Raw genomic sequence first — 16,819 nt, 5'->3', positions numbered from 1 at the left:
TCCAAGTGAACTCTTACAGGAATCAGAGCAGGTGGCATAGACCCTGTAGCAAAGGTCCAACTGCAGGGAACTAGAAAGAGATGAGACCAGTTACATGTGGTTGGAAACTCAGTGCAGTTTCTTTGCCATGACACTGATATTTAATGACATGAGAGCTAACACTGCTGTGGCTGGTGTAACAAGGAAGGAAGTCCACAGTTCTGTAGACCCATAAAATGTAGGAGGCTCCTGTTATCCAGATAGTCAGCAGTGGAAAAGGCTGAGGAGATCAAGTGTACTTAAAGTGGTGTTCCTCTTAGAACTTCATGCAAGACTGAGAGCTTATAAGAAGACCTTCTGAATGAATTATTGGTATACATCCATCACAGAGAATCTGGAAATTTTAAAGTTTGGGGATTTTAAAGTTTATTCTTTTTAGTTTCCTTTTCTTTTTAATCTGTTTCAAGGAAGAATGATGATGCCTGAGTTAGTAAAGAGGAATTAACCAGTGTCTTCCCTTTTTCACCTAGATAAAGCACTGATATATTCTGAAATTTTAAGAGCATTTCCTTTTACAGGCATCCTTTTGTAGGTTAAGAAATACTAAGAATGGACTTTAGGCAGCATCATAAAATAGAGTAAGACTCTGCATTACAGATATCTTCTAAACATTTGTGTCTAAAACTACCAGTCATACATACCAGCTTCCCAGATGGATAACTTTAAAAAATCTCTACATCACACACATATGTATTGCAAATGAAGATATGTATGAATTTGAATAATGTGAAATAACATAACTAATCACTGAATACAGCTCTTAAGTATCATATTCTTAGATGGTAGATGAACCAAGCAATCACTTGACCCAAAGAACGTTATTTGTAAATTATAATAACAAAATCTCTTGGCAGTAGAGCTGTAGGTTTACCTGAGATTGTGCATTGACATTGGCTCCATTTGTAACCAAGACCTTTACCACCTCTGCTTGCCCAGCCAAAGATGCTATATGCAATGCTGTGTTTCCTTTCTGCAAAACAAAAAGCAAGATACCTCAACTCACCCATCTTTCTCCCTTCTTTCAACATTTACAAAATGTCAAATCTCTCTCTAAGTTCCCCAAAGAGAGTAAGGTTGACAAATATCTCATGAGAAGTGTGCCCAATTCTTACTGAGGGTTGAATTCTCATTGAATTGGGCAATTGATATAGAAAGCATGAAACGTGTGATACTGACCTTCGTAGCTGCATCCACATTGGCTTCTCTCTGGAGCAGTTCAGAGACAACTTCTACATGGCCTTCTTTGGACGCAAGATGGAGAGCATTCAACCCATTCTGATTAAGTGAAGGGAAAGCTTTACTCAGTAGATTGAAAACACAGCCGTAAACAGTCTACCAAGAACTCTAAGGAGAACATCCCACCAACGACCCCTTGCATGTGTGCAGGGTAGGAACTTGAATTTGGAATAAAGGTGCTTGTGGCCATTTGGCAGGGGGGCATGTTCTGATATGATTACTTATTAAATTTTAGGAGTTAATTATTAAAGGATGCATATCTACATATCTGAGTACTCTTCTAACAAAGCAGAGAATAACTTGGTAACTCAAACTAATGAAAGTTAACAGAGAATACTAGCAAAAAAGAAAAGTCTTGGTAACATGTAATGAAAGATTTAAAGAATTTAAAGTCTGGATTTAAAAAATTTTAACTAAAAAATTAAATAACAGCAACAATAACCACAACTAACCTGATTGCAAATGTTGATGTCAACCCCGTTTTTTATGTAGTCAAGGGCCTTCTCTAAGTGTCCAGCTCGAGCTGCTCTTAAGTAACTCGCGTTGGCATCAGACTGAAATAAAAAAGAAAACACATTCTGATGAAAAAGGAAACTAATAAGCATGTTTCTAACTACCCAGAGTATCTTGCAAACTAAAAAGGAAGTAAAACTGAGACTTTTCAATTGAACTATTGTATTTCGAACATGAAAATGCTAATAAAAGGTCTTTATAAAGTCACCAGGGAAAAGAACCAATTCTTCAAAAGTTAGTTTCAAGTGTACAAAGTTACCCCTCCTATGGTGTCACATCTGATTCTGAACTGAAAGAGAAAATTTCCCATGATGTGTAGACACATTAAATCAAAATACAATTTTGTGAACATTAAGAAAAATCCTGTAACTTCCTGGTAGTGACATTATGATAAACCTCACTATTCTATTTTATCAGAAATTTAATTATACAGATGTTGAACTATAACGCTGTACATTTGAAACTCATATAATTAAAAAAAAAAGAAAATTTGAAACTCGTAATTTAAAAAAGAAATTTAACATCTATTCCATTATTTTGTATCTAACTACTACAGCCATTTTTTCAATGAAGAGGTTCACAAATACATTTAATGCTGTTACACTAGTTTAGCAGGAATTTTGGGGTAATGATGGTCTCTTGGATTTTCCTGCAGGACACAGCCATGTGTTGGAACATAGATTGTATTTGACAAACTATACATGTCTACACAATTTGTGAAGTGTGGAATACATATTTTCCGCATATTTTCAAGCTAGCTAAGTCTACAGGCTGGGGAAAACCATTAGAAGCATTACCAGGTGCAAATAAATAAACACATACACATTTTAAAAACAACAAAAACAAAGTCTGTAATTCGTTCATTGAAAGTTTACAACTCTGAACTACTACTGAACTTGAATACCTACAACTATGTAGTTGAAACCACCTACTACTGAAATTTTTAATAGAAAGAAGATGATGAGAAGAAAGACTGCAAAGTTGGGTCTGCACAGTTTGCAAGGGAGTCTTGCTCCATGTAAAACAATACAGAAGTAGATTTTCTCGAAAGGGCTGCCCCAAACATCTCCTTACTGGTTATAAGTGCAATCATGCAGGGTATGGCTTAAAAGAGGAAAGGGTCTTCTTTCAGCCATTTGGCGACTACCTCCTTCAAGTTCCCGGCATGCCATCCCATCTGTAAAGGCTTCCCAGACCTCCCAGGCAGAACTTAATTGCTCAAGTGCTCCCAAGGCATCTATTTCACTGAGCTCTCCTGGTATGTATCACCCAGCATCACAGGTTTTGGTATACCTGTCCTTCCTCCTCCCGAAATTGTACGCCTTTTAAGAACAAGCAGAGGCAAATGAAGGGGTGGTCAACTGGAAAGCCACCAAGATGCCAATCTCTGAGGAATGCTAATTCAACCCTGGAAATGTAACTGAGATGAAGGAAACTCCGTCCCTCAGAGGGACCTTTGGTTCTGGTGTGGGTTGACTTGCTCAGGATCTCAAGAGAGGGCACTGTCTCCAGGGTCTCGCCCTCCCCATGGACAGCAGTGTGCCTCTCCCCAAAGCAATACTGCCTGCTCTAAATGTGGGCTTCTTAACTTCAGCACTGTTGGCTTTTGGATCCAGATAATTCCTTGATGTAGGGGATGGTCCTGTTCACTGTCAATGTTTACCACATCTCTAGCATCTACCAACCAGGTACCAGTAGCATCTCTTATTTGTGACAACCAAACATGTCTCCAAATCGCCAAATTTCCTTGGGTGAGGGGTAGCACCTCCCCAGTTGAGAACTACTGCTCTAAATAAATAGTAAACCAATTTATTTAAAGACTGTAGGTTTCAAAAGGCTTAAATCTTTAGCCTGCCTGGATTGTACCTGCCTTGACCTAGCACAAGGCAGTGACTGTCTGTGAAACATTCATCTCTCTGTTCCCCCTACAACCAGAAGCATCCCTGGCACACAGCAGGTGCCTATAAACGTTTTGCGAATGAATGAATCAACAAATAAGTAAATTATGTGGAAATAACTAATTAAAATATTTCCTGGAACAATACAAGAGGCTTTGTTAACAACAACAACAACAACAACAACAACAACAACAACAACAACAGCCATTTAAGTTGAGAATCTGCTACGATACAAAGCTGAACACCAGAGATCATAAACTGAGCCATGAGTCAGGCAGTTGGGAATTCATGTAGGCACTGCTGAAATAAAACTGGGATTTGAATCAAGCATGCAAATCATCTCATCAGAGCAGAGAGTTAAGTATGAGGAAGACAAGAGATTTGGTTCAAATCAGACAAAGGACAAACCAAAGTTTCAAGGAATGGAAAGAATAATAAAATTCAGTCTTTAAAGAGGTTTGGTATTTGGTGAAGGTTAGTTTTTGTTTGGTTTGTAAGTTCAGTTAGAAATAAATTAGCTATGCAAGGAAGGCTCACTGTACCGTAAAATATCATCTTCTTTGTGCGTGCTCAGTGACTTATCAGTGAATTTGCCCAGAAGGGCTCTGATGCTGTTCTGGGAACAAATGACATCAGTCTGCCTGGGTATTTCAATGGCCAAAGATAACAACTGTGAGTTAAGTAAGCATCCCAAACCCTGACTTTGAGTGCACAAAAACAGCAGCTAAAGAAGTTCAAACAGAGGTGTCACAAGTCAAGGGGAAACTCTGAACTGATTCCAAATCTGAAAAGGTTCGGCAGTTCTATATACTGTCTGTTTTCCTTCCCCATTTTCTCAGAATTTTCCCACCAGAAACTCTAAAGCAAAACAAAATGCAGACAGTATAAATCAAATCTTCTAACTCAGTGGTTGTCTATCAATTTGGAGTTTAGATTCTTTTGAGACCAACAAAAGTTATGAATAAATTCCTTTCCTTCAACAATTGCACATATATGCCTACACACACCACATCTGCATACACACATCAAATCTGCATATACATATAAACATGAATTTGCAAGCACAATTTGCATACTATTTCATGCAACTCAGGATTGCTAAGCCTGCTCATAGATTCGTGTTTAAGAACACCTGCTCTAATGATGAAGAATTCTCTGGTGGATACCTTCTAAATCTATTTCACTCAATGACTCTGCTATCAAATAATTCTCTGGGGTAGCTAATTTATTACCTGAGAATTTTAGGAAGAAGAGAAGGGACAAAAATTTACTTTCTTCACTTCTCTCAGCCCTCTGGTACCTGCAGACATGTTTAACACACCAAAACATAACCATCAGCCACTACTTGTGCTTCAAAGAAAAAATACAGGGGGACAAAGAGAGGAAAATACAAAGAAACAGCAAGAAGAGGAAAATAAAGACTGCCTTGAAGAAACACGGCAGCTTAGGAAGCACAGTTATAAAAGCCCAAGGACAAGAACAAAGAAGTTCCTCCTTCGATTCTCAACCACCTGCAAGCAACGCAGCCACGCCTCCCTTCCACAAACACTTGAACATCGATGTGCCAGTCAGGCCAACATCTGGCTGTATGGTCATGAACAACACAGATGTGCTACAAGTTAAGACTCACCTGCCTTCATCTCACCAGCACACTTTTCCAGCCTGTGCTGCTTAAGTGGCAGGGTAAACAATGGAGACTTGACTTTTTCCTTTTTTCAAATTGTGCCTGTCATACCTCTAGATTGTTGCTTGTTTCCTTAATGTTAAAAGTATATATAAGATTTCGTATTAGGCCCAACATCAATGTGTTGCATTTCTTAGCTGTCACTTCATCAAGTCACTAAGGGTGACTCTTAACACAGGCTACAGCCTAATTTTGAATCTTGAGCATTCTATTCAAACAATGTCTCTGTAAACCCAACTGTAGACAAATTACTGTGGAAGGAAATGAGGTCCCAGGAGAGACTGAGCTCTGTCACGTGGAAAGTCATACTGAGAAGGCCACTGCCTAAGGACTTTGTTGGTTGAAAATGAACATAAGCAAGTTGGTCAGCATTTCTTTTCCCCTTAGATGATGAAAGTTTGAAGGGAGAATTTGGACAATGAAAGTGTCTTTCATCACTATTTAATGTCTTGTCTACTTAGTAATTTTACTACACAGGAAAGAAATACGAAATAGCTTCCAGGACAGAATAAAGCATTATCATGAATTAGTCTAATAACTCAGAATTTTCACATGTACTAGAATATTGATATTATTCAGCAGAAAGCAGTAGATCGGAAAAATACTCATTTGCTGAGTGCCAGTCTCAGCCATAATCAATACTTCATACCTCTATGTGCAAGACACTATTACAAGCACTTATATTAGTTACATTACTGGCCACTTAATTATATTATTAATCACTTAATATAATAGGTATTAATTGTATAAGTACTTATACTAACTTAGTCCTTATAATATTTCCGCAAAATAGTACAGTGGGTTGAATAACGTCATCCCAAATTCATGTCCACTTGGAACCTCAGAACATGACCTTATTTGGGAATAGGATCTTTGCAGGTATGATTATTTAAGATGAGCTCATACTGGATTAGAATGGGCCCTAAAGCCAATGACTGATGTCCTTATATGAAGAGGAGATATATAAATAACAAATCATTATATTGTACACCTAAAACTAATATAATGCTGTATGTCAATTATACCTCAATTTAAAAAAAGAAGAGGAGGAGATACACAGACACCTAAGAGAGACCACATAAAGATGAAGGAAGAGACTGGAATAATGCTGCCACAAGACAGGGAATGCCAGAAGCCACGAGAAGCTGGAAGAGGCAAGGAAGAATTAACCCCCAGAGCCTTCAGAGGGAGAGTGGTACTGAGGACACCTTGATTTTGTGACAGCCTGACTCCACAGTCTAGGTTGTTAATCACTACTTTAAGAAAGGGCTTAATAAATATTTGGTCTATAGTCTATGCTCAGAAACTCGGTTTATTCGTTCACTCATCTTCCATCAATCAATTCATTCATCTTCCATCAATCAGTCCATCTGTCCATCCGTCCTTCCATCCATCCATCCATTGAATTATCTATGTAGGTACTTTCAGGTACATCCTCTCTAAAACATAATTCCTTCACTGAGTTTATTTCAACTCTCAAGATCAGGCTATCAGTAGAGAAGAAATGCAGACTGGCGACTCAGTGAGTACATAACAGAGCTCTTCTCCACTGCTTCTAAACCTCAAGGAGCAATCTGTGAGGCCTATTAATACCTGATCTACCAATTCTCTAGTCAGTTTCCCTTTATCTCATCTTTCCAACTACCTGGGAACCCCATGAAAGGGAAGAAGATCTTTCCTGTAAGCTTCAGGTTCTTCTTCTCTACTGGCATCCTGTTCTCTGCCTACCAACATACTCAAGGTGTTTAAGTCTACAATAAAAACAAAACTACACAAAAAACTTTCCTTCCACTTTTCTACCCAGCACTCCTTGCAAGTGATGCTCTCCATTTCTCCATGTAGCAGACTGGTTAACTGGCCTGTATCCCAGCTACTCCACTTACTAGCAGTGGCAAGCTTCGTAATACGCATGTGCTTCAGTTTTCTAAGCTGTCAAAGGGAGATAAAATGATTTACGCTTAGAATGAAATTAGACCGTTCACGTAAGGTGATTCACAGTATGAGTGCATAGCAAGCACTCAGTGAGTGATTATTATTTTAAAATTATCCTGTGAACATCAAACAATTTGAAGGATTGGTTTAGGTTAGTATCACCGCTTCTATATCCTTGCTTAACACATATTTGAGTCCCTGGCAATATGGCTTCTCTTGTTAATCAATAGTTTCTCTACGGAATCACTAATGACCTTCCAATCATCAAATCCCATTAACTTAACTGTAATTCTGGTCTCTTAATGTTGAACCATTTGACAATACTGATCACCTCCTCTTTCTTCAGCATCTTCCCTGTAGCTTCTCCTATCCCTTTATTCACTCCTTTTTGTTCCTCACTGTCTCAACCTATCACTGAAAAAAAATGGCCTTTTCCATGTTGAGAACTCACATTTCTTTCCTTCTTGTGCTCATTGCTACCACGGCTTCCACCATCTCTTTATGCCTAAGGCTCTATATCCATGTCGCTCCCACTTGTATCCCCAAACATTTCCATGTCCCACAATTTCCTCATTCTAACATCAACAACAAACACTTTCTGAGAACATGTAACATATCTGTCACTGCAACTAGGTACTAACGGCAGTTATGAATAATAAACTCCCTTGATTTCCTTATTTTGACTTAGAAAGGTCCCAAGATTATCCTAGCCACTCAGGCATACAACCTTAGCATCAATCTTTTTTATTTTAAATGGGGTATAATTGACATATAATATTACATTAGTTTCAGGTGTACAATGACTGTATTTGTATATACTGAGAAATGATCACCATAATAAATTTGGTTGACATCCGTCAGCATACATAGTTACAAAATTTTTTTTCCTGTGGTGAGAGGTGTGAATCTTTGATTACTTTTTTATTCTTCATTCTTTCCCTCAAATCCTCTTTCAAGAAGTTGCACATATGAATCCTATCAAATATTCTATCTCGGGGGGCTTTTATAGTTTCCACTCTCCTTTTAAAAAGTATTTATCATAATGTGTATCGTAAATACAAGTACATAAAACATATATGATCAGTTTAAGAAAAAAATCACAAAAGAAACACCCACTTGCCCACAGCCAGTCAGCTCAAGAATGAAAGTTACAAGCAGCTTTGTAGACTGCCAGTGAGCTCTTCCTTGACTGGCTCCCCAAGCCATCATCTGTTCTAGTTAATCATTTTCATGCCTTTCTTTACAGTTTTAACCTCTAGGTAAACTGTGCTAAGCCTAATATTATGTAGTTGAGAGCCTTAGCACTCTACGTATGTGCACTCATACCTTACGAATCTTTCTGTGACATGCTTCTTTTCTCTAATGCTGTGTTTCTGAAAGCTGTCCACGTTGACATGTGTAACTGTAATAGATTTATCACTGCTGCTGCAGAAGATCTCATCATGTGATGATATCACAGTCTGTCCACTGTGGAGTTGATGACTGTGTTGTTTCTGGTTTCAGTCTACTATGAACAGTGCTGCCCTGAACACTGTGGCACTAGTTCCAGTGCACACAGGCACGATCTTTTGAGGTACATACCTTGGATCATAAATGCTGGGTCACTGGGCATGTGCTTATTCAACTTTATCAGTTAATGAAAAAATTTTTTCAAAGTGATTGTACCAATTTACACTTTCCGAAGTTTGTGATTATTGATTGTGAGCTCATATTCCTTAGAAATTAATCTTTGGGAGTTCTTTTATGTCTGGGTTAACACTGCCTTCTTCCAAAGAGGAATTTTAGATTGCTTCTGCCAGTTGCCTAGAGACACTATCAACCCAACATTAGTTTAAAAACCAAATGCCCTGAAGGTTTTTTGGTTTTGTTTTTGTTTTTTAAAAGACTACACATACATTTAGACCTCAAACTGGTATGGACGTGAGGGATTCCTTGTGCTTACAAATTCTCAGGGGAGATTTTTTTTCTTTCCGTTTGGTGACAAAGTGAGACAGGCAAGTTTTGGTATAGTCTTCTAGGTGGTGGGTTTATTTCCTGGCCACCCTTTATACTGGGAGCTACACACTTTGGGGACCAGCTTATTGGAAGATCTCTTGTTAGACTGTCCACCTCGGTCGTGTTCTATGCTTTGTCTCCTGTGCCCTGTGTCTATGCAGCTGAGTAAAAATAGTCCTTTTTCACCTCATAGATCCCTTACCTGTGTCCCAGTTCACAAGTGCACTTCAAAAGACTTATTTTTATCATTATCCTAACATCTTCACTTTTCTTACAGCTGAAAATACACTTAACCATTTTTTTTTCATTCACCCTGCTACTTGCCCAGTTTGGGCCCTCACCACATGATGCCCAGCTCATTCTAAGAAACCTCCAGGAAGTTGTAGTCAGCACACTGTCCCTGGCTGAATAGTCCAGAAGCACTGAACACTATTCCCGAGCTCATGAGGAGGCACTGAGAGCTCTGAGAAAATCATGACGAGGAATATAGCTGCAGTTTAATAAGGGCCTACTACAGGCCTGGGACTCCTGGAGCATTTTATATATATTGTCATGTTCTATTATACAGGCATCATTATTATGTACTTCTTATCACTTCAGTCAAGATAGGGATTTCATTACAGACGCAAAAAGCTGACTTTCATAAAAGTTCAGTGACTGGCCCAAGGTCACACAGCTAATAAGCAGGCAACATGAACTGAGATCCATAACTGCTTGATAATGAGCCCAGGCTCTTTCCTCAACATCAGTGGCTCTGTCGAGCCCTAGCATTCAAGAACACTGAGGCCAGGAGTCAGGCTGAGTAAGCAGAGCTCCAGATGCCCATCTTCAGTGTCAGCCCAGGAGATCTACTTTTATCTGTTTTATCTATTAATGTTTGATGACATGCTTCATTTGTAAAAATGTTTCTGCTTTTAAACCACAGTATTTAATCAATGTCTATGGCATACTTCTAAGTCCCTTTAAAACCTGCCCCCAACACTTCCAGCCTGGACTAAAACATAAATACTGACCCTGAAGGCAATCTAGACAGCTTATTATCCCTCAAAGGCTTATTATTTCTCAACAGGCCCCATCATTTCCCAGCACCGTGACCTCACCCAGGATATGCCTTTGGCAATAATGCTCACCACCACCCCTTGCTTCCCCTCCCCCACCAAGAGATTCACCTATTAAATCCTGGGTCCAGCCCAAAAGCCACTATTTTCCCCAATACCAGACACGACCCCTTCTCTCTGCAGACCCCTAAAGCACTTGGTCTATTCAGCTTGGATGCCAGCTACCCCATCAAGATGGACTATGACCTCCTTTACGGCAGGTCCACGTCCTGCTCAGGGCTGAGTTCTGCGTAACAGACTCTCAGTCAATGCTAAAGGAAGAAATGCTCATCTCTCGCAGAGTCCCATGCTCTAACTACTCCTTGAGAAGCAAAACCCTATACCAACTTAACTGGGAACAACAACAGTCTATTTCATACCCTCTCCAGCCTCTTGCTCCCTCTTCATTCACCAGAGAAAAAGAAGAGTCAAGTGACAGAATTAGGAGTTCTTCCAAACTTCAAGAGAACACAAAGGAGTGGGTCTGAGCTTATTCTGGTTTCTTCATTCCCTTTGGGCGCACAGCCTGATTGGTAATACGCCTGCTGGGATCACCTACGGAACAATGTTTTGGTTTTAGCAGTAACTGTCAGAAAGAATATGCAGGTAAAGTCTGCATTCTGTTGTGCTTAATGAATCACAAGGCATTTAAGTGTCCTGATATCTAATAATATGGGAACACAACTAATAATCATTGGTCACTTATAACATTCAAGGCACATTCATTGATTGCCACACATTCCTTCTCACAGGTCTGTGCCAGTATCATCCACGTTTTACAGGCTAGAAAAGTCAGGTTAGGCAACCTACCCAAAGGGCATTCTTTTAGAAACTGGGGGTCAGGATGAGAACTCAAATCCATGATTTTAGAGCTCTGGCTTTGACCCTTACTATCTAATGCCTTCCTTGACTAAGTGTTCCAGACTGATACCAAAGAGGAAAAAGGAACTTACACTTGGCAGAGACAGAAGGAAAGAAACAGCAGCAACATTTACTTGGAGTCATCAGAGAGGCAGGCACTCTGCTAGGTGCTGTTCACGGATAACTTAGTTCACAATCGCCAACATTTGATATCAGTGTGTTTTAAATGAGAAGTCCAGGAAGCTGCCCAAGCTCCCACGGCCAAACAGTGTTAGAAATAGAATTTGAAGTCAGGTCTGGATGATACCACAGCCCAGAGACGTACTGCCGGACTGTGGGAACTCTTCTTTTAACCCACTCCCCTCACTCACCATTCCTTTTGTCCACCAGGACTGATGTCCAGACACAGACCATTCCTAGGATTCCCATGCCCACCAGTTCCTACTAGGAAGTCAGTCAATTGCTGTTTTTTCTCTCACATATTTATGCCAGTTGTTCTGGTTATAACTGTGTAACTTAATTAGGCATTATTTAAACTGTAAAATAGTACATAGAGAAAGAGTATTTTTATGAAAACTAAATTAAATGCTTTGGAAAGACATATTAGAAAGAAGTTCCTAAAAATGTTGCTGTTGAGTCAGATATAGAGGCGATGACTGTAAGGGATGAAAATCAAGATCAGAAAAATTCAGACAAATTCTATAGTCAGATTAGTTCACAGTTAACTTTAGTTTTTACCTTTCCTTAAAAAAAAAAAACTGAATCTGAGACTTCCAGAAAGTGCTGATGTTATGGAAAGACAACGTGAGCACAGTCAGCAGATGCGTGCTCAGAGAAAAGTCCTTGTTTTCACGTCCCATTTTTGGCAAATGGATGTACATTTATTTACGTGGCTTAAGGTAAAAAATCAAATGTTTAACGAATACGTGTACTTTTAATGATTTCCTGGATGGTAACCTTTTTTTTTTAAATTAACCAAAAAACTACTGATATAAATTTTGCCAAATAAAAGGCCTTTTACTGACCATGATTTCTACAACTCAAGAAGATTCTAAGACACCTCTAATAAAGTTTCTTCCACTAAAAATCTCCATAATCATTATCTAGGTGGCCAGATCCAACAGACCACATTGTCTGGTTTCTGGTCACACATCAGAAAATATGGTCCAGGAAGAGCACAAATTTTTCAGACTTCTCATATTGGAGATGCTAATTTAAATGTGAATGGAAGTACCAGAGTATCTAGGCAGACATATCCAGAAAGGAAATAAATCTGTTTTCTTAAATCCACATACTTTACTCCACTGTGAGGTTGTGGTGAAAGTGAAGTCACAGGTCTGGATCTTGAAGCCCTAAATGTCTTTTCTAACTATTAACCTAAAACAAATCTTCCAAGTGGATGCTACATGATCCAGGATTAAGAGCTCATATTCAATAAAGGGTTCAATATCCAGCAGTTAAGGAGTTATGTCTACTCAGCCTCTGCCTGGAGAATGAAGCTATTGCTTTCCATGATCTTGTAATCCGACTGTGCAGACCAGAGGCAGCACGTGGAGTGAGAATTCACAGCAGAAGAACATGTGGTGGATGATAAAGTCCATAGAAGCTCATTGAGAAGAGCCATTTCTGCATCCTGGATTAAACTGAGAAACAACTAAGAGGAGGAGGCATGACTTCAACAAGGAACTTGTTCAGTGGCATCAAGAAGGAAGGAAAAGTGGCTAGAAGGTACAGAAATGGAAAGGTTTGAGGAACGGTAAATAGACAGCCTCTACTGAAAATGAGAGTCCCCTGGGAAGAATGGCAAAGGAGAGGTTCACAGAAGGTCTGGAATGGCAGATAAACCTGATTTAACTTCACCCTAAAAATATTAGGTAGTAGTGAAGGGTTTTGAAGAGTGAAAAGAAATCATTCAATCTATATTTCAGCCCAATTTAATTGATGGCAGATTACAGTGTGGGAGAAAATGGAGACCAAAAGATCTGTAGGTCAATGACTGTCAATCCACCGTGTTTCACGGATCTCCAGAGGAAGATTAAACAGAAAATCAAACCACAGAGATTTCCCTGGTCTGAGACGGGACATTTTGATAAACGCAACTCAAGTGATTCTAATACACAACCAGAGGTGGGCACCACTGAAAGAACTGTATTTTTACAACAACCTCGATGTGATAGGGAGATATGGGGAAATAGCAGGTGGAATGGAAAAGAAAGGAGTGCTTTGAGAGGCGCTTTGAAGGTCTACTCACTGACTTTTAATGTCCTGTAAGAGGATTAAGTTCTCAATGCCAGATTTGTGAATTCTGGCTTTCAGATTTGCCTCTCCTCCCCTTTCTCTAGCCCCCCTTTTAAAGCAAACTTTTACAGCCAGAAATTAAAATGTGAAGCTTTTCTTGGTAGCATTGAGCAGTAATTTTTGATGGATACAGTAATACAGATTTGCTAATTATTCTCAATCAGAAAGGAGACTTACACAGTAGAGGCGCTTGCTTATCAAGATCCCCCAAACCTCTATGGCATTGCTCCTTAATTATTGATTTCAATGCTAATTACTGTTTTGAAATATACATGGAGCTGCTTTATAGAACATCTCAAAACCCAAAACTGTTTTGTTTATCTGGAATAAACCAATTTTCAGTGGAAAAAAGCCAAGTGACTTGAAAGTCACATTCTTCTGAATATAAGGCTTTGAGATCAGACAGGCAGACATGGTACTGGTCAAGCACACGAGGTGGGAGCCAGTGACAAAGGTAGAGCAGAATCACTGGGACGTGGCCATTCAGATAGTACCCAAAGTGTCCAACTATTTTATAATCAGACTATATGTGCTGATATTTTATAGATATTTTACACAGTGATCTAATTTCTGACCAATTTCAAAAGAATGTGACCAGTTGCGCAACTTTAAAAGAACTGTGACATTCATGCAACAATTTGCCTCCTGTCAATAAAAGCTTCAGATATTTAGGAGACTGGTTTTTCTTTTTTTTTTTCCCCAAAGGGGTATTAGGTCTTTATGTCAGCAAATAGATCCATTATAGGTGTGTGTTTGGAGGTGGGGAACAGAGATCTTAAATAAAGGGAAATTGTGTGTATGTGTGTGTGTGTGTTTTGTATGGCAAGTGCTTGAAAGGAGTTGAACCCTTTTAATTAGGGAAGACTTGTAGTTATTAAGATTATATGTATATTTTTATTTGATTGCTAACTATTTATTGGAAATAAACCAGTATCTTCCATCCATAAAGTGGGAGTAGGAGGAATACAGGGTTTGGGGGCTTAACCGGTAAGGACCATCCTCCTAAAGGCTGTCTCCATTTGTAATCATCACCATCCAAACCACCCCAAGTATGAGGGTCTGCCTCCACAGATTCCTACCGATTGCTACAAGGCTGCCTTTGTTTGTAAAGACTTTGCTTGGAAGTAACCTCAGTTCATCCCTGAAAATGAGGTCACTGTCCCCTAACACATGTTGGGCATGGTTAGCATCTTTCCCCTGGGACCTTTGCCAGGGAGGCCCTGCTGCTGCACATTTCCAACCTGCCAGGGCGTCTGCACGCAGTAGCCCCTCTGAAACAGAAAGGCAAAACATCTTTCCCATCCTTATCTTTAAGTAGGGGAGTGGGAATTGGTTAAAAAAAATAAATACAATGCCGGCAGGCTTTTGTTTTTATAAAGGCAGTGTTTTTTTTAGAGATTTATTTTGCCAAGCTGATAAAACCACTCTCATCAAGTTTGTCTTTTACGATCTGGTTTACATCAAAAAGAAGATCCAAAATCCAGGCCCCTTACGATAGCTTTTCTTACCCAGAATTCAGAGCCCTACAAATTCTCCTGGAGACTGATTAGAAATAAAAATAAATACAGAAAAGAAAGATGTTTCTCATAGGAAAGAAAAGCATGTTCAGGTATCTGTCCGTGGTGGGCGGGTGGGTATTTCCAATGTTCCCTAGGTTTCTAAGGTCGCAGAACAGGATTTATTGGAGTTTGTCCGAAATTTTCTGAGACTACAAAGTAAGATTTAAAGAGCCAGTATCACCTGGTTCTCAAGGGATATAGAGCCACATGGCGCAGGGGAGGAGAGTTTTGTATGCCTTAATAATATGAAGTCAATATAGTAATCTTATGTCCTGATTTGTACCAGCCTGGGGCAGAGTTTCAAATCACCTTGACTTTAAACTTTCGTTAAAAATTCTTTCTTCACACTGTAGGAGCTACAAGGTCTCTTAGCATGCTGTAGACACAGATTATGCCCTAATACTGTTACATGTTAGAAACTATAAATGAAGTTAGGAATTGATGGATTAGAGTGATTTGATTGAATCAGGTGAGTCCCCACCTCCCCTAAAAGCTCCCTGATATTGTGCAATGTGAAAGCACTCTTACAGCTCATGGTAAATAAATGGTTTATTTCCTAAACGAGCAAAAATGGAAACGTGTTCATGAAAGTTCTTTTGTAGCCGGAGAATCTCACACAAGATGTAGAAAGAGGCTTAGCTCTTTATCCAAAATATTTTTGAATTTTTAAATACATACAGTTCTATTCAAGGACATTTCAGGACAGGGTGAGTGAGTCTTCCCTTGCATCAGAGTGAAGTTATACAATGGAAACACATTAACCTTATGATTCATAAAATATTTATCTCTGGTTATTCTGAAATATAAAGGTCCAAATAAATAAGTCAGCCTAGAAAATAGCCACAGATGGAGAAATCATTTCTGAAAAGTATGTTTTGCAGGTATATTCATTATCAGGCTTGTCTGATATCCTGCTGCTTTTGGACACGTTTCTGGTTATCTCTTGGGACAAAGCAGCACTAGAGAAATGGTAACACATTGTTTGGAACAAACAAGTCTACCCACAGCCCTCTCACTGCTCAGCAATTCAGAACATGTAACAGCCCTGGAAATTTTTCCTTTTTTTCTATCTTACTCCACAAAGATGGAATATTACTACGAGGAAGGTTTGGTCCTTTTGGAAATTTTAATCATCATTATTTCAGGGAATTATTTTCCCCATTGAATTAAAACGAGAATGCAACTGAAGATTGCATAAAATAGTCAGAAGTTCCTGTTGGGTGGTAATGTGTGCATTTCATAGATGGCAGGCTCTCCAAAACATATGACCGCATGTCTTTCTCCATTTCTTAGGCAGAAGACGAGTGCTGAACAACAACAGCAACAACAGATATAGAGCCACTGAGTCTTAAACTGAGATGAAGCATAGCAGGAAAAGAGAAAGGGATGATGGATGATGAGAAAGTTGATCTGTCTCAACTACTTCCCACATGAACTTGTCTTCTGAGAAATTCGTTTTTGCTCTCCCATGAGTGAGGCTAGCTGTAAAATCTTTGATGCATAAACCGTACTGTACTGGTCACTTTGGGAAGTTGCTGTCTCTTAAACGAGCAGGCTCTCTCATCCCAGGAAAGATCAGCTGACAAGGACCTCATCATGCCTTCATTCACGATTGTGTTACAGCATGAGTGTCATTTACGTACGTGCCCTTGTCTCACCCCAACAATATTCATTAAATCTCAGGATACACAGCCCTGAGCTGGTAAA

General features: G+C 39.2%; 1 protein-coding gene across 19 annotated transcripts in view; it reads right to left on the bottom strand.

The window, feature by feature from the left end:
• ANK3 (ankyrin 3) overlaps positions 1-16,819 on the bottom strand; it is a 594,595-nt gene that overhangs the window by 205,669 nt on the left and 372,107 nt on the right. For all 19 annotated transcript variants that reach the window (XM_064488140.1, XM_064488143.1, XM_064488142.1 and 16 more), the window contains 3 exons: positions 1,728-1,829; positions 1,216-1,314; positions 911-1,009 (listed from right to left, as the gene is read on the bottom strand). In XM_064488140.1, coding sequence (XP_064344210.1) covers positions 911-1,009; positions 1,216-1,314; positions 1,728-1,829 — 300 coding nt within the window. The remainder of the gene's footprint in view (positions 1-910; positions 1,010-1,215; positions 1,315-1,727; positions 1,830-16,819) is intronic.

The sequence above is a fragment of the Camelus dromedarius genome, chromosome 8 (assembly GCF_036321535.1).
Source record: "Camelus dromedarius isolate mCamDro1 chromosome 8, mCamDro1.pat, whole genome shotgun sequence".
NCBI lineage: Eukaryota > Metazoa > Chordata > Mammalia > Artiodactyla > Camelidae > Camelus > Camelus dromedarius.
This window is presented reverse-complemented; position numbering and strand designations above follow the sequence as displayed.